Source organism: Asparagus officinalis, chromosome 4, assembly GCF_001876935.1.
Source record: "Asparagus officinalis chromosome 4, Aspof.V1, whole genome shotgun sequence".
In the NCBI taxonomy this organism is placed as follows: domain Eukaryota; kingdom Viridiplantae; phylum Streptophyta; class Magnoliopsida; order Asparagales; family Asparagaceae; genus Asparagus; species Asparagus officinalis.
In genome coordinates this window covers 68,846,782-68,873,815 of record NC_033797.1, presented here as the reverse complement: position 1 = coordinate 68,873,815, position 27,034 = coordinate 68,846,782, and the positions used below count along the sequence as shown (strand labels likewise).

The 27,034-nt window shown below is 43.2% G+C and overlaps 2 protein-coding genes across 2 annotated transcripts in view; both read left to right on the top strand.

Moving 5' to 3' along the window:
• The window catches only part of LOC109838878 (probable acyl-activating enzyme 16, chloroplastic), a 36,326-nt gene extending 32,181 nt beyond the window's left edge, over positions 1 to 4,145 (top strand). The window contains exons 19-23 of the mRNA XM_020407308.1: positions 631 to 790; positions 1,935 to 2,014; positions 3,222 to 3,367; positions 3,609 to 3,666; positions 3,764 to 4,145. Of these exons, the coding sequence (XP_020262897.1) occupies positions 631 to 790; positions 1,935 to 2,014; positions 3,222 to 3,367; positions 3,609 to 3,666; positions 3,764 to 3,856 (537 nt within the window). The 3' untranslated portion in view covers positions 3,857 to 4,145. The remainder of the gene's footprint in view (positions 1 to 630; positions 791 to 1,934; positions 2,015 to 3,221; positions 3,368 to 3,608; positions 3,667 to 3,763) is intronic.
• Positions 18,099 to 19,480, top strand: LOC109838877. Its single transcript, XM_020407307.1, has 2 exons — positions 18,099 to 18,747; positions 18,924 to 19,480. Exons 1-2 carry the CDS (start codon positions 18,099 to 18,101, stop codon positions 19,478 to 19,480), a joined length of 1,206 nt encoding a protein of 401 aa, XP_020262896.1.

Below are 27,034 nucleotides of genomic sequence, written 5' to 3'. Positions count from 1 at the left end.
CAACATGCGAGAAGTTGCAGATACGACTGCCTATTCTGTTAGTTGGATGTAAAATAACGAATATTGTTCTTTTTTATTTAAGCAGTTATGTCCGAATAAAGTTTCTTTTAGAAATTGTCGGAAAGATCCCTGAATGCTCAATTTTAGATTCTAACATCATTGACCTGATCTTAAAGTTGGAATCTCCTATTATCTGACACCGCCACCTCGCGCTTTACCGCTGTGCCAGTGATTTGTATTTTGGCTGCTCATAAGTTGACATGAACTGTTTTATTCATAAAAAGTAAATAATTATCTAAAAACTCAAGTGACTGGTCTGTTAAATCAGGCGACATGGATGTGAATGTGTGAATGCCTGAATATAGACAAGAAAGTTTGAACTCTTAAAAGTGGTCCACACAGTTGATGGAGTAGTCAGTAGCCTTCACTAATATCTTGCGTGTGAACATTTAGTGACTGCATCATTCTTTGAAGAATTTAATAGATTTTTGAAACCCAAAGTTACGATGTTTGAGGGATATCTGTTTCTACTTTAAAACTGAAACCTATAGTGAAACCTAATATTGGTAAAAATTTTATGAAGTTTGATGTTACTATGTTTCTTCCCCTTAAATGTTTTATTTTAAATAGAACCCATCAGCTACAAGAGAAGCTGTTGATAGAGAGGGCTGGTTCAATACTGGTGATATTGGTTGGATTGCTCCCAAACATTCTACAGGACGGGATCGTGAATGTGGTGGAATGCTTGTTCTGGAAGGACGTGCCAAAGACACAATAGTTCTTATCACCGGTATACCTAAGTTACTAATTTTGTTTAAAAATTACAGATTTTATCTACATTTACTTAGCAGTTATTGTGTAATATTCTACTATTTCTATTTATTCATCACAATGGGAAATCTTGAAGAATAATTATTTTACTTAAGCATCATGCTCACATGTGAAGATCTATAGGAATGGCTGAATTATTCCCTTGAAATCAAAATAATAAGAACAGTTGGACGAACCAATATTATTATCTTAACATAGGACATGGTTCATTACTCCCGTAAAATGAGCATAGTAAGACTTACATGTGCTAGGAAGGAAATCTAGAAAGATTTAGGGATAAGAATTATGAGAGCATGAGTGGAATGTTGTATAGGAAAAACCCAAGTGAATTTTTTTTTGTATATTCAAACCTGTTACAACAAAATTTATGGATATGGATAGAATAAATAACACATATAAAGTACATTGATTTCTTTGAAAAACACATCTCAACTACGCTTGTTCCTTCGACAGAACTGGGCAGTAAGAGCAGGATTCATGTAGCCAACACTAAAAGTATGGGTTAAAGGCTTTGTTATTATTGTTATTGTTAGTGTGGAAATAATGTAATGGTATATAGTTAATAGTTGATGTGCTGCACTTGTGCTTAGGGAAGGTATACTGTGTATGTGTACTTGCAGCTGCAAATTTCACATCTCACTGATAGGTATCCAAATTTTGTTGAAAACTACATTGCTTTCTTTGAAAAACACTTCGTAACTACTTTTGTTCCTTCGACAGAACTGGGCAATAAGAGTAGGACTCATGTAGCCAACGCTAAAAGTATGGGTTAAAGGCTTTGCTATTATTGTTATTGTTAGTGTGGAAATGTTGTAATGGTAAACAGTTAATAGTTATGTGCTACAGTTGTGCTTAGGGAAGGTATGCTGTGTGTGTATACTTGCAGTTGCAGAATTCACATCTCACTGATAGGTATCCAATTTGTTGATAACTTGAAACAAATATTGCTGGCTTTTATTGTTGCTTTTCATGTCAAGAAAAATAATATTTTGTGAGGTGGTAAATTGCTTTTGATCATGAATATGCTGTGTTAATTTATCTTTCCTTTTTTCTCGGTTTTATCAGCATATTTAAGTTTACTCGTTTTTATTTGAATCTTTTAGGTGAGAATGTGGAACCATCAGAACTTGAGGAAGCTGCCATGAGGAGCAATTTGATCCAACAAATTATGGTCATTGGTCAGGTAAGGGGAAGTAAAACACAAACAAATATTATATGACAATCAGACCAAATGCTTGATCTAAAGTTTGAATGCTTCTTATTTCTAATTCTAAAATAATCCATGAATATCCTTTGAGCTTTGTTATTTGTTTTGTATTTTCAAGATAAATGTGATTTAGAAAGCACTATCCTCTTCCCTCTTCATCTGTTCTTCCCTATTAAAGGGAATTTGTTAAGGGTCTTGGCACATGAGATGAGCTGCGAGTATAGTAATTTGGGTCATGAAATGATCTCTCTTTCCATATCATTCTTTCTTTCATTGATTGTACTGTTGTTGCATATATTGATCAGAGAATGTTAGAATGTAAAAGTCTGTTTCCATAGACTACTATTTTCTTGTACCAATCCACATATGTCTCCCTTATCCATTAGTACTAGCGAAAGAAATGGAAATTCCCGTATTTTTGTTTCCATAGACTACTATTTTCTTATCTTGATTCCCTTAATACTGTTCAAAGCTTGATGGACGGTAACCTAGTTGTTATTTCTTTATTACTACATTACATTTTGTACCATTTTTAATAAGTTTCTTCATCGCTGTCTCCATTTTAAGTTTTCTTTGAGATCCTCACATGATTTTTTATGAGCATTTTTTCAGAGTCAATTGTTTGATACATAATTTTCCCCTATAAACTTCCTAGTAAGTTAAAAAGATCCTTAAATACATAAATACATACGGGCATCAAGGAACCTCCTTCACAGGAAAATTTATGTAGCCAAATCTTCTGCTCTTCTCTTCTACATGTTTGGCTTTAGTTATTCAATTTGTGCTTGTCTTTTGTATTCCCTCTTCTAGCTGTCTTTAATCGGTCGATAGTTTTCTCTAGGATCCGCTTCCTAAAGTATACGAGGAAAAACACTAAGAAGCGAACGGAAATGTGGACTTCAAAGAAAATTACCTAGTATAAGACATGTACCTGCGTGTCTCCCCCTCTATAATGTTATATCTTATCAAATATTATGTTTTTATTTTTACATGATATTTTTCCTGTCTTCTGTACATCATTTTTGCTTTTTTGTTAGTTGGTATGTGTTCAATTTTTTTCACTTTTTGCTTGAAATATTTTCTATTCATCGATCAGTTCACCTACTGCTTGGGATATTGAACTTATAAAGAATCACTTTTCTGATTCTTAGAACATGACGTCTAACTGTGCATAATTTTATAGGATCAACGTCGTCTTGGTGCTCTAATTTTGCCAAACCAGGATGAAGTTGTAGCCTTGGCAAAAAAGTTGTCAAATCTGAATGGTGATGCTGCTGAGCTCAGTAAAGAGAAGATATTGGGTCTGTTGTATGATGAATTAAGAAGATGGTAAAGATGCTTCTTATGTATTTTGTTTAATTGCTCATAATTTCAACTAATATTCTTGACTTGAACTGCACTATGACGATGTTATATATATGTTCCTTATAAATTTCTCATAATTTCAGATTTCTACTTTTGCGATTGAGTATCAACATATCTTCCTGGATAATTTTGAGGATCATTAGCTTGTAAGTCTTCAACTAAAACCACCCCTAGCATCTTACCCAATGCTCTCTTCTTACTGCAGGACGTCAGATTGCTCGTTTCAAATTGGACCAGTATTGATAGTAGATGAACCATTCACAGTGAAGTTCTTAATGTCCCTGCATTTAAATTTTCCCCCCTCGCTACTTACACATTATCCAACTTAGCATTCATTTCAATCTTATTCTTTGATGGCAGATTGATAATGGTCTGATGACTCCAACCATGAAAATAAGAAGAGACAAGGTTGCTGAGCGTTACAAAGAACAGATTGCGAATCTTTACAAGTAAAAGGTTATATGGATGTTCTACAATGGGAGATCTTTTACATAGATAGTGTAAAAATAAGCTGAATTATTTGATATGATTTGTGTCTAGTGAAATAAGTCCTTGTGCATCATTTAATTTATAATGTTTCAGTTATAGCTAGTGTAATATCTTTCCTCTATGAATCGATAGAGACCTGGATTGTAAGTGCATATTTGTAACAGTAAAAGTAATGCAGACTTCATGAGATGCAGTTTGTATACTAAATACTGCTGATTATTTATGAAACCCTCGTCTTCTTACTTGACTGATATATGGATCATTTGCTACTGTAGTATGATACTTTCATTTATGCCATTTGTAAAGGATATTTGGTTGTGTTTTAATACAAAATGGATTTAACTAATTCAAGGGAGAAGTGCCCCTGATTATGATTTATTTATGTTTATGCTTCATTTGTAAATTACCAGTTTGAGCAAAAAATTGGTTTTAAGCTCGAGATTACTTTGAACTGAACGTAGCGTGATTCATATAGGTTGGATACTCATATAGCTTAGATATCAGTTTGTAGGTGTGTGAATCTCAATGTTGCCTCTTGATAAAGATTCATATTAATCTTTTCTATTATAAACTACTCAGCACTTTATTTCTTAACTTCACCTGGATAAAACAAAACAAATTTATTTTCAAAATGTATTCCGGTGATGATTACATAAAAGCTGATGCGGCAGCCCAATAGAAAATCCCTCAAAATTCAAGGAATTTTAATTAAAAGTTACTCTTATGGGAATGTGTCATTTTCCATCAAACTAGTATAATGCACGTGATTTATACGTGGCCATCAGTGTTTTAAAAAACGCCATGGGCGGTCGCCTAGGCGGAGGTGGTGCCCCCAGCGTGGAGTTTGGGTAGCCACCTTCGGGCGCTGGGAGCGCCTAGGCGGCCGCCCAAAGCTAAGCAGGCCGCTTAAGCGGCCCGCCCCACATTTAAAAGAAAAAAAAGCCCCATATCCAATACCCAAACCCAAAAACCAAAACCCAAAACTCAAAAACCCTAATTCCCATTTCTCACTCACCCGACGCCGCAAGAAATTTCCAAAAATCGAACTCGTCTTCAACCTCGTCGAACTGTCTTCGTCGAAGCTCGAACTCGTCTTCAACCTCGTCTTCGATCTTCAACATCCGAGCTTCAACCTCGTCGCTGACAGGAGTTCGAAGCTTCGTCTTCAACCTCCGAGCTTCAACCTCATCTTCGAACTCGTCGGAGCTTCGTCTTCAACCTCCGAGCTTCAACCTCGTCTTCGAACTCGTCGGAGCTTCGTCTTCAACCTCCGAGCTTCGTCTTCAACCTCCGAGCTCGTCTTCAACCTACGATCTGTTCCTCGTCGAAGCCTCTCGATTCTCGAAGCCGTTGTGAGTCTGCTTCATCCCTGTAACAAGGTAAAGGATTTAATGTTATTTGCTTATTTTATTTATTATTTTACTATTTCAGACTTCAGTGATGAGTGATGACCTTTGATTTCAAGTTTTTTGGTTTAAAGGTTAACAACTTAACATTAATATGGTTTTGGTGTTTTTAGAAATTAGAACAGACATTAAACAACGGTGTATTTTACTGTAGAATTAAATGATACTTGTTTTATTTAGGAAATTATTTATTTGTGTCCTAGTGTATTTCACTGTACTAACTGTAGAATTAAATGATACTGAAATCAGTCTCTTTTTTTTATTATACAATGTAATAATACTTTAGTTTATCCCTTTATCATGATTTGATCTTATGTATATGAATGATTTGTTTGTTCATTTATTGCAGAATGTCGGGTGTTCCAGCGAAGGAGTCTACGGGTTCCACCACTATCCCCGTAGCCCCCGTGAAAGATAGAAGGAACTCAGGAGATATTGGTTGGGAGTTTGGATTTTGTCCGGACCCAAAAAATTTGAATATTGTGCAATGCCGACTATGTGGGCACAAGGTGAATGCGGGGATCCATCGATTTAAGACGCATCTCGCAGGTTTGAGGGGGGCACCAAACTGTGTTTGAAGATTAGTGAAAAAGATAAGCATATGGTGAAAGAAGTCATCGATGCTAATTCGAAGAAGAAGCAAGCTAAGGAGAGGCACACTATAGACTTAGAAGAAGAACTTCATACGACGAGGCCGTGTGATGAAGAAAAAGATGAAGATGAAATCATCTCTCCTTCCACATGCGATGAATCTTCAAAGAGGTCTAGAGAGCCTACTGTTGGGCCGATGGACGCTTACACCGCTAGTGATCCAGAGCTAGCGAAAAGGTTGAAAGGGAAAATGAAGCAGACAGGAGAGAAGGATTCTTTCCTGAAGGAGAAGAGAGATTGGGTGCATGATCAGTTGGCTACTTGGACATATGAAAATGTCATCCCCTTTCATGTCATCTCCACGGATTCTTTTATGAAGGCATGCATGGCTATTGGAGACTATGGACCGTGCTACAGGCCTCCCAGCATGTACATGTTGAGGGAGCCCTTATTGCGAAGAGCTGTTGAGAGAACAAAAGTCTCCTTAAAGACGCATGAGGAGGAGTGGGGCAAGACTTGATGTTCCATTATGACTGATGCTTGGTCGGATAGAAAGATGCGGTCGGTAATGAATCTTTGCATCCACTGCAGATTGGGGATAACTTTTCATAAGTCGATTGAAACCAAAGAGGAAGCACATACAGGACAATATATATTTGAGTGGGTTAATACGGCTATTGAGCAGATTGGAGCTGATAAAGTCATTCAGGTTGTCACGGATAATGCAGCTGCAAATATGGCCGCGAAGGAGCTTTTATATAGGGCGAGGCCGAGGATTTTTTTGGACTAGTTGTGCAGCACACACTGTTGACCTGATGCTTGAAAGCATCAGGAAGTTGAGTTTATTCAAAGGACCAATTGAGAAGGCTGTTCGCGGGGAAAATCGTGTTCTTTATTGATTTCATTGTTCTCTCAAGTAACTGTTTATCGATTACAAAAGATCCGGTCTTTTTATAAGATATGGTTACAACAAAATCAAAGAAATAAAAATTACAACTTTCCTTGTTTGTCGAACGAATCACGAGATCCTGTTTTGCGGTCTCTCGCTTTTGTGGGTTCTTTGCCTACGCTGGGGTAAATCCGTGGACCACCGCGCGATCTAGATCTAGTCGGATCTACGCAGTATGACGGTATTATTTCGCCAAGGAAATAATAGCCGAGGGTACTATTTCGCCAAGGAAATAGTAGCCTTTAGATCTCGGGATCAAAGGCCAAGCTTTGATCCGGAGGATGACTATGTAGATCTGAGATCCAGTTCCTCTCGAACTCTTGTCTTATTTGGCGTTGACGGTCGCCGAGCACCGGATCTGGAAGAGCAAGTCCTTAAAGTCCCAAAGCTTCAATCTTTCTAAGTTCTGAGTCTTGAATCCGGCAGAGCTTCGCCTCCAAAAGTTCCAACCTCTCAAAATGAACACTCAAGGGCCTATTTATAGGCTCTCAGATCTGTGCCCGGGCACAGATCTGGCCGGCCACCTATAGGTGGCTAGGCCACCGCCGAGCCACCTAGAGGTGGCTCGGTTTTGGCCGAGTCCCCTAGGTGTTGTGGTTTTTGCCATTTTTTCGGTCTCGTGGTTGATTTGGACTCTGATTTGTTGATCTGAATCCTGATTTGGTAGTAAATTCGCCTCGGTGTTTGAGTTCAAATCCGTCCTATGGTTGGATGACTCGTTGACTCACCGAACTGTTAGCTTCATTCCGCATGTGAATGGATGTATTCCATTGTTTGCGTGCGGTTCGTTAGCCTCGTTGCCTCGTTAATCCGCTTCATTGCGTGTCACTTGGCTTTGGCGTTGTGGACTGATGCTCGTGTTTGGATATGTCGCCCGATGGTTCGTCGGTTTGTGAGTATTTCAGTCTCGTTCTTTTATAGAAGAGTCTGGAATACTTTGGATATGATTGTCCCCACCTTCAGTCGGTGTAATGGGACCTTGGAATGACTTCCGTTCTTGATTCCTTCAATTCTTCAGGCTATTCGGTGCTTTGTCGAATGTCTGTAAGGTTTCCGGTGCTGCATTTATTGTCTGACCGTTGTCGGAATTTCGAATTTGAAGTCGGTTCCTAATTTTTTTGATCTTTAGCTCGTGTTTGTTGGTTCAACATAGAACTAACCATCGATTGTTGGCGTTGAGTTCTCATTTGCGACGCGTTGTCCGGCGTGGTGTTGTTGAGTTATCCTTAAGAATATTTTTAGGAAAAATATACTCCAGGAACTTCTCAACCAAAAATATAGGGAATAGTTTATACTCTTATACCTTATTGGAGTATTAAGAAGCAGTTTATACTCGTATACTTTTCGGAGTATTAAGAAGCAGTTTATACTCGTATACTTTTCGGAGTATTAAGAAGCAGTTTATACTCGTATACTTTTCGGAGTATTAATTCTTTCGTTGCAACGCATTGATCGGCGTTGACCTAGGGTTACGCGTTGACCGGCGTTGACCCTAGGGTTTCGAATGTCGTTGGATGCTCAAGTCACGAGACCAACTAATGAAGCTGATGCGTCAGTGACTCCTGTATTTATAGGATTTTTGGCAAACCCTCAGCCATCAACGGGTTTGATGAGCCTTTACCAACTACCGTTTCAGTCGGGCTAGCATGCGGATTATCTAAATCTGTTCCGCATGTGATGTTGTGCTAAGAGAGTTAACGCTCTTAGTGCTACGATATTGAATACGTAGACTTCGTCTTTCTCACGGGAATAGACTACCCGGCGACGCGTGTTAGGCGTTGACTTTAGGGTTTTTGGCTAACCCCCAGCTTTCAATGGATTTGACGTGCTCTTACCGATTATCGTTTGACTCGGGCTTACATGCGGATTGCTTTAAGTCCGTTCCGCATGTAACGTTGCGCTAAGAGATTGAATCCTCTGAGACTTGTTGCTATGACTTCGAATACATAGACTTCGCCATTGTTATGGGAATAGGCTACCCAGCAACGTGTATTAGATGCTGACTTATCCCTACTTAGGCTTCGAGATAAAATACCCCAGAATCGAACTCTGGTGTCTTTTTCTACGGAGAAAGACTAAACCGGCGAACATGTGTTAGATGTCGACATATCCTTTCTTAGGATTCAGGATAAAATCGGAAAAAGACTAAACCGGCAGCGCGTGTTAGGCGCAGACTTATCCCTGCTTAGGATTCGGGATAAACTTCCTAGGATGAATCCTTATATTGACAAATTTTAGAAAAGATCAGTGCGGGAAAGGAAGAATTTTATATTCTATTTCCCGGTCTTCTTTTAGGGTGAAGGTGAACCCGAATACAAGGAAGGAAGAATTTTATATTCTATTCCTTGATTCTGGAAAGGAAGAATTTTATATTCTATTTCCAGCACAAAAGAAACTAGAAGTGGGATCTCCACTCCGAGAATCTGGAAAATCTAGATAAACCTACCTTTTATAGGATTGGTTATCTAAAGATGAGTTTTTTATTTATCGAAATGGAATTTCAACTTTGGTTACAACCATGAGAAGACTTAATCAAAGAAAAAAAGAATAGAGTTCTTTCGTTTATCGAAAGGGGACTCCGAATTGAAGGTGGACCTCTTGTTCATGGAAAGAGTCAAGAGGGCCAGAAAGACATTTTTGATGGACTCACTGTCAATTGAAATTGATCAGTGAGGGATTTTGGTGGTAAAAGAAAGATTTTGGGTTATCCTCTAAAATATTAACTGTAATATTCTTCAAGGAACTTCCTGGCAAATGAGTTATCCTGAATGTACTATGGATAGTACTTTTTTAGGAACTTCCCATTTATTGGCATTAATTACCTGGTGCCTTCTTGAGTAATCAGGCGATATGCGCTGTTTGAGTAGACTGTGTCTATCACAAACGGCCCTTCCTATTTGGGTTCAAATTTACCTTTCTTCTTGGAGGTTAGGATTATCGGTCGGCGAGCAGCGAGGACCAGATCTCCTTCTTTGAAGCTTCTCTGTCGGACTCTTTTGTTGAAGGCCCTAGATATTCGAGCTTGATAAAACTCAATTTGTTGTTGGGCTTCCAAGCGCTTTTCATCCAACCTCTCGAGTTCTTCGAGACGTTTTTGATGTTGTTCTTCCGTAGTCATCTCGGTTGCGAGAGAGATCCGAAGGGATGTGATTTGAATCTCCAATGGTAGCACAGCTTCACATCCATAAACCAATGAATATGGGGTAGCTCCCGTAGGTGTGCGTATGGTGGTGCGATAAGCCCAGAGTGCTTCACCGAGTTTATCGTCCCAGTCTCGTTTATTGGTCTTCACGAGCTTTGACAGGATCTTAATGATAGTCTTGTTGAACGCCTCAGCTAATCCATTCACAGCGGGATACCTGATGAAGGCGTTGCTTATGAACTGTGGCCCGTTGTCATGAATGATCCGTCTTGGCACGCCGTGTCGGTATATGACATGATGTTTGATAAAATTGATGACGTTGTTCGTCTTCACTTCTCTAAGTGGAATCGCTTCAGCCCACTTTGAAAAGTAATCCGTGATTGCGAGGATGAATCGATCACCTTTGACTGAAGGGGGAAAAAATAGGACCGACGATGTCCATACCCCATGTCTCGAACGGCCAAGACGTGGTTGACGTGTGTAACTGCTCTGGTGGTTGATGCATATAATTCGCATGTATCTGACAAGCATGACATTCTCGGGCATATTCAATTGCGTCACGAACCATCGTCGGCCAAAAATATCCTATTCTCCTAATGCGATCATACAGTTTGGGACCGGGCTGATGCGCACCACATTCTCCTTCGTGTGCTTTCTTAAGAACTTCTTCTGCTTCTTTGTTCGAAAGGCATCGGAGTAACAAACCATCATACCCTCGACGATATAATGTGTGGGTCTCGGCATTATAGAAGAACCTTGGTGCTCTTCGGCGGATTGATTCCCTTTCTTTTACATCCTCCGGTAAAATACCATATTGGACGTAGTCAATGATAGGAAAACGCCAATCTCGGGACTCAGACCCAATTTGAGTTGAATTCACCTCCTTGGCGCTTATGTTTCTGCCATCTTCCTCTTCAATATCCATATCGTATATGGGTATGCAGAGCTGATGCGTCCTTACTGTGACTAACAGCTCAGTTTCGGGAGGCTGCGCAAGTGATACCGCTAGCGCTGCCAGTGCATCTGCATAAGTGTTCCGGAGACGAGAGATGTATTCAATAAAGAATTCTTCAAAAGAATCTGCCATTTTGATGGCTTCCTGGTGGTACGGGATCAGGTCTTGGTTCCCGACTTCATACTCTCCACGGACTTGGTTGACTATCAATTGAAAATCCCCAAAAGCTTCGAGATATTGGACCCCCAGCTCTCTTGAGGCACCATCGAAGTATAATTGCCATACTTGTTGGTGCGATGTAGTGTTAACCTCGTGGGTTTCATCCGGCAAGTCATCATATACTTCTGCCGTATCTGTGGTCGGGTTTGCCGCCAAAAGATCGTAAATCGCTTGTCCTTTGATCGACTTCTGTTGCTTGAAGTGCAAATCATATTGGGACAAGAGAAGGGCCCATTTCGCTAACCGCCAATTCATAGAGGTCGGTTGTGTCATAAATACCCGTACTGGATTAACATTAGAAATGACGTAAATCGTCTGTCCAACCAAGTAATGCCATATCTTTTGCATTGCGAATACCAATGCGAGGCATTCCTTCTCAATCATCGAATATCGAGACTCGGCGCCTATCAAGGTACGACTTAGGTAATAGACTGCCTGTTCGTGACCATTATCATCATCTTGTGCCAGTAAGGCACTTATCGAGTGGTTCATCGCCTTGAGATAAATCAAGAACGGTCTACCTGATTTTGGTGCAACTAGAACAGGAGGATTCGCCAGATATGTTTTAATATCTTCGAATGCTCTTTGGCAAGCGTCATCCCAAATAAATGACACGCCTTTCTTGTTTAGCTTGGAGAACGGTTGTCACTTCCCAGAAAGATTCGAAATGAGCCGCCAGATGTAAGCTAAACGCCCTTGCAATCCTCTGAGCTCTCTTAGATTTCTAGGGGGTTGCAGTTCATGTATCGCCTTCACCTTATCAGGATCGATATGTATACCTTTAGTGGGATTCATTTTCAATTGATGGCTCCGCATGAGATCAAACATCGTCTTCAAGTCCTTGATGTGATCTTCTTTATTACGGCTTTTTACAATCAAATCATCAACATAGCACTCGACTGTTTTCCTGAGATGTTCTTGGAAAATCTTAGTCATTGCTCGCTGGTATGTGGCGCCTGCATTCCTTAGACCGAAAGGCATCACCATGTAGCAAAAGACACCGAGGGGCGTTCTGAACGATGTATGCTTCTTGTCATCTGGGTGCATCTTGATTTGGTTATATCCTGAAAAACCATCCATAAAGGACATTCTCTCGAATCCGCATGTATTGTTGATAATAACATCCGTGATTGGGAGAGGAAAGTCGTCTTTTGGACATGCCGTATTCAGGTCCCTGAAGTCGATGCAAATCCTGATTTTACCGTTCTTCTTCATGACTGGAACGATATTGGCTAGCCAATCTGGATGTTGCTCCTCTCGGATAAATCCTGATTCGATCAATTTCTTAACCTCTGCCTCAATGGCTTCCATAATCTGCGGACGAAACCGTCTTTGCTGTTGTTTGACAGGTTTGGCATCCAGCTTGATATCGAGGCGGTGCATTGCCACATTGGGGTCGAGCCCTGGCATATCTTCATAGTTCCAAGCAAAGACGTCAATATACTCCCTGATGAGAGCAATTAACTCCTCCTTCTCATTTGGGGGAAGGCTGTCACTGATGAATATGAGCTTTGGGTTGGCCTCGTCATCATCCGGTTTCCCTTTTGGTACATATGCCGCTTTGGCTGGAACACGAGGACCTCGATCGAAGTATAGACCTTCTCCGAGTGTGAAATCATATCCCTGCTTTTCCATGAGCTTGCGTGCTTCTGGACTATACTTAGATAAATGCCGATCAGGTTTGTCATCATCTTCATCTTTGCTTAAGAAATGATCTGGCAATGGGGAGCTTTTTCCTTTACCGTGAATCACTTCTTTTGCGCCTCTTATTTTGTTCGGGACGACCATGGTTGTTCCGAAAGAATGCTGGAGGCGTTCCTTTGTTATATAGGACGATCGAAGCGGCATATACAAATCAGGATTATCGTACAATTCTTTTATCACATCAACAAGAGACAGAGAGTACTCTAAATCATCTTTTATTTTAATATCGGCAAGTTGCCAGTTACAACCTCCATCTGACGATTGTTCATCGTCAAGATTGATTACAAAGGGTACAATGTCATTTAAAACAAAACCACCATTGTAATCGAATCCGGCTTCGGTATCATCTTCTTCTCCGCTGTCCGTGCCTTGGGCCGATGATTCAGTATCGGATTCGTTACCATAAAGGAGAGAATCGGTGAAATAATTCTCATACCCCTTGAATGGTTGCTTATCCGCGACCACCGTCCTAACCTCATTGTCAGTGTCGACATACTTCAAACACTGATGGAGAGTAGAGGGAATTATCACATTACTATGGATCCAAGGCCGACCCAATAGTAAGTTATATGAAGTCTCGGCATCGATCACATAACATGTGACTTCTGTCTTCAAATCTCCCATTTGACACTTTACCCGGATCTTACCCAAGGGTCTTGACCCACTAGTGTTGAATCCATAAATAACAGTGCCTGTGGACGCCAACTTGCTTACCGGGATGCCGAGAAAATGCATCAAGCGAAGCGGCAATACTCACAGCAGAACCCGGATCGACTTGGATTCGGTTGACTTTGCTGGAGCCGATGTACCCGATGAAGTATAGCGGTCGATCGTGGTTCGAATTCTTCGTCTGCATATCCTCTTTGGTGAAAGTAATGCAGGGAAGGTTCTTAGTCTCTATATTGCAATGTTGATTCAGCATTTCTGGCTCTTCAGGAACCGGTTTGATTTGAGTCAGAAACACCTCTGAATTGGCCAAAGCTTCTTGCAAGGCCTCCCTGGTTTCCTTGGACAACCGCAGCAACTCGTACAGCGTTATCCGTACTGGAATGTTGGCTAGTTGAGCCATTATATCGAAGACTTGTGGAGTCTTCGAGCTTTTCGGTTTGTCTCTTCTAATCGGGCGACTGAAACGAGACTGCTTCGGATTCTGAACCTCCTGGGGATTCTTCTCTTTTGGTGTATTCACCGGCTGTCGTCGAGCCTCTTCCCCCGGTGTAGGACTCGTAATCACCCCCATCTCCGTGAGAGTTTTGGCTGGTCCCCGTTTATTCACCCCCTGCTCGATAGGTGGCGGATAATTGTAATGATACTCGTTTCCGCTCCGTGTCGCAAAAGCTTCTTGTTCTTCTTCAGAGAGCAGGAAAGTGGAGATTCTTTCGTCATCTTCCCCTGGGATAGCAGAGACTCCATAACAAGACTTCCCTTTTCCTTTAGACTTCCTTCCGGATGACGAACCGGCCCATTGTTCATCTTCAATCAGATCTGGATGAACCCAAAGGATTTCGCCATTTGGGGTTGTGTGCGGCACAAGTCCCTTTTGGCGCTGTCCGTGCGGATCGTCATTCACCGTCTTCATCCCGACTTTGGTGACGCGTTTTGGCTCGAACCAAGTTGTAGGCACCGACCCAAAACTGATTGACACTGCGTTGGCCCCCACATTCTTGGCTGGTTTCGGGGTTATGACTCCTACGTCGATTAACGCCTGGATCTTGTCCTTGAGGTGGTAGCATGATCTCGTAGGGTGGTGGACCGCTCTGTGGTAGCTTGTTGCTGCGGCTGGTGCTGAGGTTGCAATTGAAAAGTTTGATTAGCATCAACTGCATTAGCATGTGCCTTACCTTTCCCCCGTGGGACGAAATTCTGTTGCGGAGCATTATTCGCCTGTTGTCCTCTTTCCGCCTTCTTCCTTCTTAGGAATCGCTCTGCTTGCTCTCCTCGGACCTTCAGATCCTTCCATGTCTTGGACAGTGCTGTCCCCATTGCTTCCAACACGTCCAACGCGAGGTTGTTGTGGCAAGTCTGGAGAATGAATTCCTCGGTGATCGGGTCCCGACAGTTCATCGCCTTGTTCCGGAACCTTTTGACAAAGGTGTCAACCAATTCCCCGTCTTTCTGCTTCTCGTCCAGCAACGACCCAATGGATATCTCTGTGTCATCGTCGAAGAAGTTGGTGAGAAACTTAGTCTCCATATCATCCCAGCTGTTCATGCTTCCTAGCTTGAGATGGCGATACCAATCGAAGGCGACTCCACGAAGAGTGCCAACGAAGGACCGTACCATCAGAGGTTCATTACCAGAGATAACCCCCAAGTATGATTTGAAGTAAATCAAATGTTGAGTGGGGGAACCCATCCCATTAAACGGCGTGAAGTTAATTAGGTTGAACTTCGCAGGATATGGGATTGATTCCCACTCTCTTGGGTATGGACAAGGAATGCCTGTTTTCTTCACCTCTTGAGCGGAAATCAATGTGTTGATTTTGCTCTCGAGGTTTTTAATCTTCAAGCTTTCACCCGAGTCTTTGTTGGCATTCTCGTTACCACCCCCTGCATTGACGGGGGGATTATTGGCATTATGCATCTCATTCGCATTTGTGTCCTCATCCTCCAGATTAACCTGGTTGCGACGACTTGGCTCGCCTTGCTGGTTCGTCAATGCTTGGATTTGTTGGTCATGCATTTCTCTCATGTTCTGCATGGCCATCTGCATTTCGAACCTGAAGGTTTCCTGTTGCTTAGCTAAGGCGTCTTCAAGCATCTTGTCCACTTGTTCTGCACTTATCATAAGTGCCTCGCGGGGTTATCCCTCGCTGGATACCGTATTATCTGATGCAACCGCGGAGCCGGCATCAGATTCTTCATCTTCTGAAGGGAGTCTTGTTCGAACCCTACCATAGGTTGCTCGCTTGATGGTTCCGGACTGCACGACTCGAGATTATCCCGTGTCGATGTCCCCTTGCTGGTCATATTGGTGGTGACCCTCAGAAATTCTCCATCTTCAACCACCGTTCTTCTTCGTCGGAAACGCCTAGGCCTTGGTTTTGGCGTTTTGGTACTAAGTCTTTCGAAAACCGAAACTCTTTCGGGGACCGCCTTGATGTAGTTGCACTCAGACAGTACTGCCCGAATGAGTTTGGAACAGGGGCATTGAGTTTCCTGTTCTCGGTGACTCCTCTTCCTGGTTTTACTCGTACCCCCAACACGATAGTACAATTCGTCTGCTTGACCTATCGTGTGTTAGCACGCCTTCTCAGGTATAACATTATCGTCATCAGATGATAATGTTTCCTTCTGAGGGTGAACTGCCTTCTTTGGGCTTTCAAAAGTTACGTGCCTCGAAACATGCCTTTTTGGGCGTGAGTTCTCAGCGGGCTCTTAGACTTCAATGCGCAAATTGGTGCGCGTAGCTGCCCTGATTTCTTTGTCATGTTGGAGGTGATGGCGACCCCCAGCGTGTTGAGTCGTTCTGGGCTTCTTCATCGGGTCCAAACGATTTTGAACAGGAGCTTTGCATCGTCCTTCAGGAAGTGGGCCGAAGCGCTCCAAAACTGGCTTCTTCCTTCGGGATGATTCTGCATGATCTCCCGGAGAAGCTATTGGGATTATCGACGACTTTGGTTGATTCGCTGGTGGTTGAACTTTTGTTGCAAGCTGCTTCGGCCTCCGTACTTGGCGGGTTGGTAATGGCTTTTTGGCCACTCTTTCTTCCTCCAACTTCTTGGCCTCCTGCACAAGAATTTTTGCTTGTGCGAGTAACACGCGGCGTTTGTGAATCCGCTCTTCAAGTGTCGAACGGTTCCGTTTGACCCGGATCCATTCGCTCGTCGGCGACTTGGAGGAGCTGCCATTCTTCAGTTGTTGAGGCTGGTTGCCTCCCCTGTTCTTCAGATCCGCGTTGTAGCGGACTCCGTCTGTAGACTCCATCGCCTTAGCGAATTGCCGCGCAAGGCGTTGACGTCGCCTCTGGCGGGCTCTCTTTGAGAGAGTCACAACGCCCTCAACAGTAGAAGCGTTGACAAGAACAGGTTTGACCTTGTTGGAGGTCGGTGGAACTTCACCCGATGCGACTTTGGCATCAGTTGATGCTTGAAAGCATCAGGAAGTTGAGTTTATTCAAAGGACCAATTGAGAAGGCTGTTCGCGGGGAAAATCGTGTTCTTTATTGATTTCATTGTTCTCTCAAGTAACTGTTTATCGATTACAAAAGATCCGGTCTTTTTATAAGATCCGGTTACAACAAAATCAAAGAAATAAAAATTACAACTTTCCTTGTTTGTCGAACGAATCATGAGATCCTGTTTTGCGGTCTCTCGCTTTTGTGGGTTATTTGCCTACGCCGAGGTAAATCTGTGGACCACCGCGCGATCTAGATCTAGTTGGATCTACGTAGTATGACGGGTATTATTTCGCCAAGGAAATAATAGCCGAGGGTACTATTTCGCCAAGGAAATAGTAGCCTTTAGATCTCGGGATCAAAGGCCAAGCTTTGATCCGGAGGATGACTACGTAGATCTGAGATCCAGTTCCTCCCGAACTCTTGCCTTATTTGGCGTTGACGATCGCCGGCACCGGATCTGGAAGAGCAAGTCCTTAAAGTCCCAAAGCTTCAATCTTTCTAAGTTCTGAGTCTTGAATCGGCAGAGCTTCGCCTCCAAAAGTTCCAACCTCTCAAAATGACACTCAAGGCCTATTTATAGGCTCTCAGATCTGTGCCGGGCACAGATCTGGCCGGCCCACCTATAGGTGGCTTAGGCCACCTAGCACCGTATTTAAGTGGCCTCGGCTTTGGCCGAGCCACCTAGAGGTGGCTCGGTTTTGGCTGAGTCCCCTAGGTGTTGTGGTTTTTGCTATTTTTTCCGGTCTCGTGGTTGATTTGGACTCTGATTTGTTGATCTGAATCCTGATTTGGCAGTAAATCCGCCTCGGTGTTTGAGTTCAAAACCGTCCTATGGTTGGATGACTCGTTGACTCACCAAACTGTTAGCTTGATTCCGCATGCGAATAGATGTATTCCATTGTTTGCATGCGGTTCGTTAGCCTCGTTGCCTCGTTAATCCGCTTCGTTGCGTGTCACTTGGCTTTGGCGTTGTGGACTGACGCTCGTGTTTGGATACGTCGCCCGATGGTTCGTCGGTTTGTGCTGAGCTGTGCTAAGGGACCTATAAGCAATTTTATACACCTACAAAGGCGAGGACCCTCACCATCTTTATCTATAGTCATCACAAGAATTTGTCTATGATGCGTCACATTTGTGACAAAAGGGACATTGTGAGACCTGGAGTTACTCGTTTCGCCACTACATTTTTGACTATGCGGAGTCTTCTTGAGAAGAAATGGAAGTTGAGATTTATGTTTTCCGATGAAGCATGGGTGAGATGCAAGCTTGCAAAGACCGCTAAAGGCGCTAAGGTGGAGGCGATTGCTATGAGTGATAGTTGGTGGACAGCGGTGGCCAAGATCTTGAAGGTGTATGCTCCTATTTTTCGATTGTTGAGGGTAGTCGATAGTGACTACAAACCCTCAATGAGATTTGTGGTAGGGATGCTTGAAGATATGAAGAAGGAGATCATTCAAGTTTTTAAGAATAAGGAGAATGATTTCAAGCCCGTGATTGATATTATAGATTGGAAGTCCAAGGATCGGCTCCTTTCTCCCTTGCATATGGCTTCTTACTACCTCAACCCTTACTATTTCTATAGGGATGATGTAGTGAAGAATTGCAAAAGGGCGAAAGATGGATTTCTAGATGTAGTGGAGTTATTCTATCCTGATGTAGAGCAACAAGTTGAAATTCATAATCAAGAGTTGGAGAGATACAGAGAAGGAAAGGGTTCATTTGCTAGGATTAGAGCGGTGAAGGCTAGAGAGAAATCAGACTTGAACCTGGGTAAAATAATTTTAGAAATTGAATCATTTATGACTTATAAGTTATCTATTGTGCCATTGTGATAGTAAATCAACTAATAATATATTATTTTTTGTAGCTACTTGGTGGTATTTGCATGGTGGTGATTGTCCCTTAATACAAAATATGGCTATGAAACTTCTCAACTTGACAATCAGCTCTTCTGGTTGTGAAAGGAATTAGAGCACATTTGAGGGGTAAACTAATTTCTAAACTTATGAAAAATATGAAATCCATCTTAGTTATGTTTTCTAATTTGTGTCCTTTACTTTCGAAGATTCATACGAAGAAGAGGAATAGATTGGAATCGAAGAGGTTAGAGGAACTGGTCTATGTGAAGTTTAACTCAAAGCTCAACCAGAAGAAGAGGAGAGGAGAAAACAAGAACCTACTACTATCTACTGATCGTAGTAAGGCACGAGCATGGATCCTAGAAGGAGCAGGCTCCGATGATGAGGAAGAAGTTCATCCTGGCTCAGGTCTTACTTGGAGGATGGTAGAGGGTATATCGGGAGCGGCTGAGGCTGCGGAGAATAGGAGGAGTTCTAGGCTAGAAGGACCTTCAAGTGCTTCTACTTCAGTGATGGATGATGAAGAAGAGTGTCTTGTCTCGGATGATGATGTTTCAGACGAGGAGGAGGATTGTGTGGAGATGGATTCTGGAGAGGATAGCGATGATGGAGTAGAGGAGGAACTTCATGATGATGATGTTTGATGATGACATTAGATTAGATGCATATTGCATTATTGCTAATTCATTATATTAGATCTAGACTATTCCCGTTTGACTATCTTTTTGCTGATATTTTGGGACCTAAACTTCTAGTTATTGGATATTATATGCCTTGCCATTTAGTATGTATGCATCTTTGATTGACTATTACAGTTTGGATAGCATATGTGTTGGTATTTTTGTATTTATGCATTGTTGATTTGAGTATATATATTTATCTTCAAGTATCACAATTAAAAAAAACTGCCCAGAAACCGCTTAGGCACCCGCCTAGGCGTCTAAGCGCCTAGGAGCGTCCAACGTTTAATGTAACATTGGTGGCCATATTAACATTCATGTGGTAGTTATTAATCTAAGTGCTAATCCTCTCCTTAGAGTCGACACGTGTCCCAAATCAGCACTAATCATCAGATCAGCTCACCCCAGTCAGGGACGACTCGGGTAGCATGGGCACTCGTCTCCTTCCGAGTAAGGACGAGTCGAGACAAGCTCCCACTCGACCTCATCATTGGACTCGACCTCGCTTACATGACTCAGCGCCGAACAAACAACTTGCGAGGCTGACGAAATAGACAGTACTTATTAACATGTTCGCAGAGCCGATTCGAGAGGTGATTTGTCCTCAAAATCCTCACCAATAGTTGTCCAGCCCGGCCATCATCATCACATCCTATGCCACGAGTCTCCATGAATCATCACCTTTTGTCAGCGCCACGCCCACTCAATCACCATCACCTCAAACTCAGTGATGACTCATCCCGCCTACAGCTGACACCTATCGGCTATATGCTAATTCAGTTGTCTATCTAGACTCGATCATAATTACGCATGTACCCCTCTCAGTTGGGTATATATAAGCTCATCCCGCCTGCAGCTGACACCTATCGGCTATATGCTAATTCTTTTTGTACTGGTTGGGGGAGAGGCCAGAGCCCCCTCAGGGCCACATGTATGCCTTTTTTGGCTTACTTAATCTTTGCACGCTTAATTTATTCAGTTCATTGATTGCCCCACTCAAGATCGATACTGACTTGATCGTCAGAGGGTTCACCGGAGCACCCATCTCCGGTCCTCTAACATAATTAATTTGTATCTTTGTTATCCTATAGGGGATTGGTCGTCTAAAGAAGATGAGGGGACCTCTACATTGTCCATATCTATCCTAAGCCCAGTCGCTGATTCGGGATTATCCTCTAACCTCGCTACCGAGTTCTCGGTCATCAACACTGACGCCCACCATGGGGCTCATCATATCTTTTTCAAAAGAGCACATGATCTCCTATATTCAAGCTTACAAGATGGGAAGTTATCATCGCCATTCAAAATTCACGACAGTCAAGAAATTCGACAATAAAGCTAAGACGCCAGGTTTGCCATTAAACACAGACGTGTTGGCGGATATCTCTCCAAGATATAGTCAACTTAAAATACTGCTATAAATGAGAGATATTTTTTGTGTTATTTACTAACATATACGCAGCCTTCGCACTTGATCTTCAACGACTCGGTCAACTTCGACAAAAGACCTTGGCGTAATTTTCATGAATAAGCCCAAAGCGTGTATGCAAGACATTGGTATTCTTTCAGAGTAAAACCAAGACATGCCATCGACACAAAGACCTTGGTATCATTTTCATGAGTAAAACTCAAGGCACATACCTCAGAACTTGGTATCATTTTTATGAGTAAAACCCAAAGGACGCACAAAAGACATTGGCATCATTTTCATAAGTCTAAGGCACATACTTTAAGACCTTAGCATCATCGCGAGTAAACCTAAGGCACAGAGTCGACTTCGACAAAAAAGACCTTGCAATCATTTTCATAAGTCCAAGGCACATACGTTAGGACCTTGTTGTCATCGCGAGTAAACCCAAGGCACAGAGCCGACTCCGATAAACAAGACCTTGGCATCATTTTCATAAGTCCAAGGCACCTACCTCTAGACCTTGGTGTTATCGCGAGTAAACCTAAGGCACGAAGCCGACTCCAACAAAAAAGACCTTAGCATCATTTTCATAAGTCCAATGTACGTACCTCAAGACCTTGGTGTCATCGTGAATAAACCCAAGGCACGAGCTTGAGTTGTCCCGCTCGCCATACACAAAGCAGAGTCACCTCGACTCGAGTATATGTGAAAGCAAAGTCCTACTCGGACCAAGCAAATTGCAAACTCTTAACACAAGAATGCAATCTCAAAGGTACACAATTCAAATTGATAAAATAAATCTTTTTTATTCATATACTTAGAAATATTTACAGTACAAAAGGAAGTGAGAAATATTTACAGTACAAAAAGAAGTGCTAACAACAAAAAGGAGATACATTAGGGCCCCTAAGGGGTCAGACTTGGAAGAGATGCAGATGGAACAATACTAGGGCCAGGAGCAAGAGTCGGACACGTAGGAGCAGTGACAATAGAAGTTGGCAGAGGAGTCGATTGGACCTCAGTCTCGACCTCCTCGCTTTCTTTCTCTTTAGGCTGACTCACCCAGCTGTCACGAGCTGAGCTGTAGCCTGCCTTCTCGGCTGATTCTTTGTCATCCTCTTCACTGCTCCTGCAATCAAGAATGAGCCCCCTCCTTACTTCTCTATCTCCTAGAGCGCTCCAAGGTAATTAGCTACCCTTGGAGGATAGTGGAAGCGGTCAGGATCGCTTCGGAGGTCAGCTGAAAGCTGCGCCTCGAGATAGCTGTAGCCGGCCTTGCAAGCTAGCACCACATCCACCTTTCCGAGAGTGCTGTGGCGATAGCCCTCATCAATCTCGAACTGACGAGCTTCAGATTCCAAATGAGCAAGGTGGCCCTACGGTGCCTAGATTTCAATGAGGGACGACTCACGTTGAGTGCTCTCTTGCCTGAGCTCTTCATGAACAATCTGCTCCTCCTTCAGCTGGACTCGTAGGCTCTTAGCATCCAAGTGATCAGCTCAAGCCCGCTCGAAGGCATCGTGCCTCTCTCACCTCTCTATCTCGACCTCCTCAGATAAATATCTTATTTTATCATCCCGTTCACGGAGATCATGCTTAGTATGGCCAAGGTCTTCCTGAAGCTTGTTGATCTCGGCTGACTTCTTGTTGTTTGAAGTCTTCAGTCCATTGATCACCCTCTCCTGCATCTCCATCTACTGGCGCAACTTGTCCTCGCCCTTCTCTAAATTGCTAGCTCATCCTCCATCACCGACAGCGTCAAGAGAATTCTTTCATGAGCTGCTCTCTAGGCATTCAACTCATCTTGGAGCCTGAGGTAGGAGGTTCAGACATGCTCGAACCAGCCAAACATCTCATGTTCCACCAGAGCTCCTCAAATCATGTAGCCTTTCAGGCACTGGTGGAGGCCAACATCCAGCATCTCGCCAAGGATCTCGTCATTGTGAGGCAGATAGAACTGCTTAACCACTATGGTCTAAGTGAGTCGAAACTCTAGAACTAACCCTTTCTTGTCACCAGGGTTCAAATTTGAACTCCTGGAATGGCTCCTTCTCATAGCGGGGACCAATTCTGGAAGACACTATCATTAGTATCTTCATCTTGCCCTACTTCTCTGCATCAAGCTCATCAATACGATAGGGGTACGACCATCCGAACCCCTGAATAGGAGGCAACCCTTCAGTAGCTAGCTCTTTCCCCTGCCGATGGGTGGACTCGACAGGCATATCAAGGGCCACCTCACCCACTATAGGGGCCTCGGCCTCTTCGACCTCAGTCATAGTGATTTCAACCCCCTCTCCTCTAGCACGGGACCTATTGTCAAGGATGACGACATCAGCTTCATGGGCGGGAACGGCAGCAGCATCCTCCCCCACTGCTTGAGGCGATGAGATCTTCGCCACTGATTGACTTGCGGCAACCTTTTGATCAATAGGGAAAGCACCCATCTCCCTGACAACTTCAACTCTATCTTTAAGAGCCGTAGGACTCCTAGAAGGGACTCAGCTGCCCCTTTCTTCAACTGTATTTTCTTCTTTTCAGACCTTTCAACCTGAACTGTAGCAGCACTTGACCCGACCAGTCGAGCTACTATTTCAGCCACATTAACCGCGCCCTCTCAGCCTCCTCAGTGGCCAAATTAGGACAAAGACTCTTCTTTGGCCTCACTAAGGGCCCTCCTCGAGCTTGAGAAGGCAGAACCATCGATGCCATCTCGATCTCCTCCGAACCTATCGTCAGCCTCACTGACTGTGCCCCATCATCTGTGATTGGAGGAACTGAGAATACGCCGACAACCTGCAGGATCGAGTTGTCAAAGAAGTTCTCGATTCGACAAAAACTTGTATAGGCCCTACACCTGTCAAGCGCACGTTTCTTGTCACTCGACAATAGACCCAGCCTCAAGGCATGCTTATTAATCTCAGACCACCAGCCCAAAACAGCATCAGTGCTGAACACCCATATGAACCGCCTCCATCCAGTCCTTATTGACTCGGGAACGTTGGAGACGATCTTGTTTTCCCCTAGGTGCTGGAGGTACTAATGGCCTCCTACTAATTCACTTCACAAAGATGAGGTGGCCAAGGATTGTCGGAGATAGGTCGACTCTCAACTAGTTGCAGATGACAACAAACCTCACTAGAGTAGCGATGGAGTTCGGCTTCATTTGCTAAGGAGAGACCAGCAGAATCTCAAAGATGCGGCGGAGGAAGAGGTGCACCAGCAGGCGCAATCCATACTCCACGTGTTTGAGATACACTGGAGTGATGTTGTCACCATGATCGTAGATCGCCTGCGTACACACCCGGCACCATAAGGGTAAATGCCCTGGGAATGTTATACTTACCGTACAGGGCCTCCAGCTGCGATGACGGCACTTTGGAGTGAAATCTCCATAGCTAATTGATCCAAATCTCATTTCGAGCAGTAGAAGATGTAGATGCCATCAAGTTGAAAGTTCGCCAAAGAAGAAAATGTGAAAAAGATCAGAGTTCTTCAATGATAGAATGAGAGTTTGGAGTTTTAACAGTAAAATCTCCCTCATCACAGCAGTCGTACTCATAGACAGAATGGTCAACAGGTGGCAAGATCACAACGGTCGACTTGGTTCTTAACCAGTGGCCAGGATCGTTCCCAGAATATGAGGCGACTGCTCGAGAACAGAAGCTCCTCTTGTCTTAATTAGCTCACAGTCCTTGCTTAAGATTCAAGGTTGCGGCTGCGGAAGATCCTCTTTGACGTCAGCAACATCACATCAGAAGAGACTCTTCAACAACCCCTCATAAATACACCTTGGGGCCCGGCCAGTGACAGTTTTATTTCAATCGGATTCAGCCACACCGAGTTCGAGCGAAGGGGCCAGTGTTATGTCAACAATTAACCTAAGTGCTAATCCTTCTTTTGGAGTCAACATGTGTTCCATATTAGCACTAATCATCAGATCAGCTCACCCCCAGCCGGAGATGACTTGGGTAGCATGGGCACTCATCCCTGTTTGCGTCAAAAGTTGCTTCCATTGATAATTCTATTAAACTTCGATCGTTTACAACGAATTACAATGAAAAAATTAGAAAATTACAACTCTTGAGAAACTAACACAGAAGTCGTTTATCGAATCCTGTTTTTGTGGGACTTTGCCTGTGCCGAGAACGCTTTGGTTCGTGGACCGCCGAATCACAGATCGTGAAGGGGGTTTACTGATTCTGACTTCGTTTATCGAAGTGAGAACTTGAAACGATATCTTATCAAAGTAAGATAGTCGTTCTTCTTAAAATCAAGTCAAAGCTCAATTTCAAGGAGTCACACGAAAACTCAAATCTGCTCTCTCTGCTCTGGATTGCTCGAAAATATGCTCGATCCTCGTCAGAAGTGACCCTAGGGGGGTATTTATAGCCTCAGGGGTCTGTAACTGAAAAAACTCAACAAACGACAAAATTAGTACGGCGAGACAGTGTTTACTGTCTCGGCGGGCGAGACAGTGTTTGCTATCTCGGCCCGCGAGACAGTAAATACTGTCTCGGAAACAGTAACCGTCAGGCAGTTTTCATTTTAACTGCCTTCCCACGTTTCAAACTCTGTTATTTTGGCAGTTATCCACGTGATTTTCACCCACGATGCTTCCCACGTCTCTTGGCAATTGATAGACACGTGTAGGGTAGTTATCGAGGTGATTTTGACCATTTCAATACTGTCTCGCTGGCGAGACAGTAAACACTGTCTCGCTGGGCAGTTATCCACGTGATTTTCACCCACGATGCTTCCCACATCTCTTGGCAGTTGATGGACACGTGTAGGGCAGTTATCGAGGTGATTTTGACCATTTCGACACTGTCTCGCTGGCGAGATAGCAAACACTGTCTCGCCGTGAGACAGCAAACACTATCTTGCGGTAAGACATCTCGCTGCGAGACAGTAAAGTCTGTCTCGCTGGCGAGACAGCAAACACTGTCTCGCTGGCGAGACAGTTCATATCTGTCGATTTCTTTTGAATGATTTTCTCTATGTTTGGATATCTCTTAGCATTTTTTGATGCCTACAGATACCCCCTCCAAAGTATTCCAGACTCATTCTTTTATAGAGGAGCCTGGGATACTTTGGATAAGATAGGTTTTACTTACGATCCCTTCAATGCTCGGCTGAGTAGATCGTGTGGAAGGACTTGTAAATGGCTTCAATGCTTGATCTCTTCTGCAGTTCTTTGTAGAATAGCTAATACTTCTCCGGCACTGCGTTTATCGCTCGACCGTTGTTGAGATCTTGAATTGAAGTTGGTATTTCCAGATTGATGCTCGTTTGTCTCTCAAAAGTTCGTCAGGTTATCCTTAAGAATATTCAGATTAATATTCTCCAGAAACTTCCTGTTGAGGGTAGGAATACAGTTTAGACTCGTGTACCCATTGGAGTATCCCTCTGTATCGCATTTGGGCTTTTGACTAAGCAAATATCCACTGTCTCATGCTATGAGGTAGTGTTTGTTGTCTCATAGTGCGAGACAGAAGGGTTTGCTGTCTCGCTCAGCGAGACAGAGTTTTCTGTCTCGCTCGACGAGACAGCGTTTTCTGTCTCGCTCAGCGAGACAGCGTTTTCTGTCTTGCTCAGCGAGACAGCGTTTTCTGTCTCGCGCTGCGAGACAGTCAGTATATAAGTCGGACTTAGGGTTTTTTGATCTTTTCACGTCGGGTTTGGGGCGATTTCTGGCGACTCTCCGACGATTTTCCGACTTTTTTCTGCAAGTTCTCGGCTTCCCTTTGCTCTCTTCGTTTCTGATTTGAGTGGGGTTGTTGTTTGGGGATAATCAACTCGGATTTCAAAGGTTCGTTGACCCTCTTCTCTTTCAAATCTTGATTTTCTTCTCCTTCACGTTTGCATGCACTGTTTCAACTTTTCACGTGGGGTTTGGGGCGATTTCTGGCGATTCTCCGACGATTTTCCGACTTTTTTCTGCAAGTTCTCGGCTTCCCTTTGCTCTCTTCGTTTCTGATTTGAGTGGGGTTGTTGTTTGGGGGAGACTTTACTCGGATTTTGAAGGTTTGTTCACTCTCTTTCTTTAAAAATCTCAACTTTCCTTGACTGTGACTTTGCATGCAATGTTTCTGGCGCATATTGTG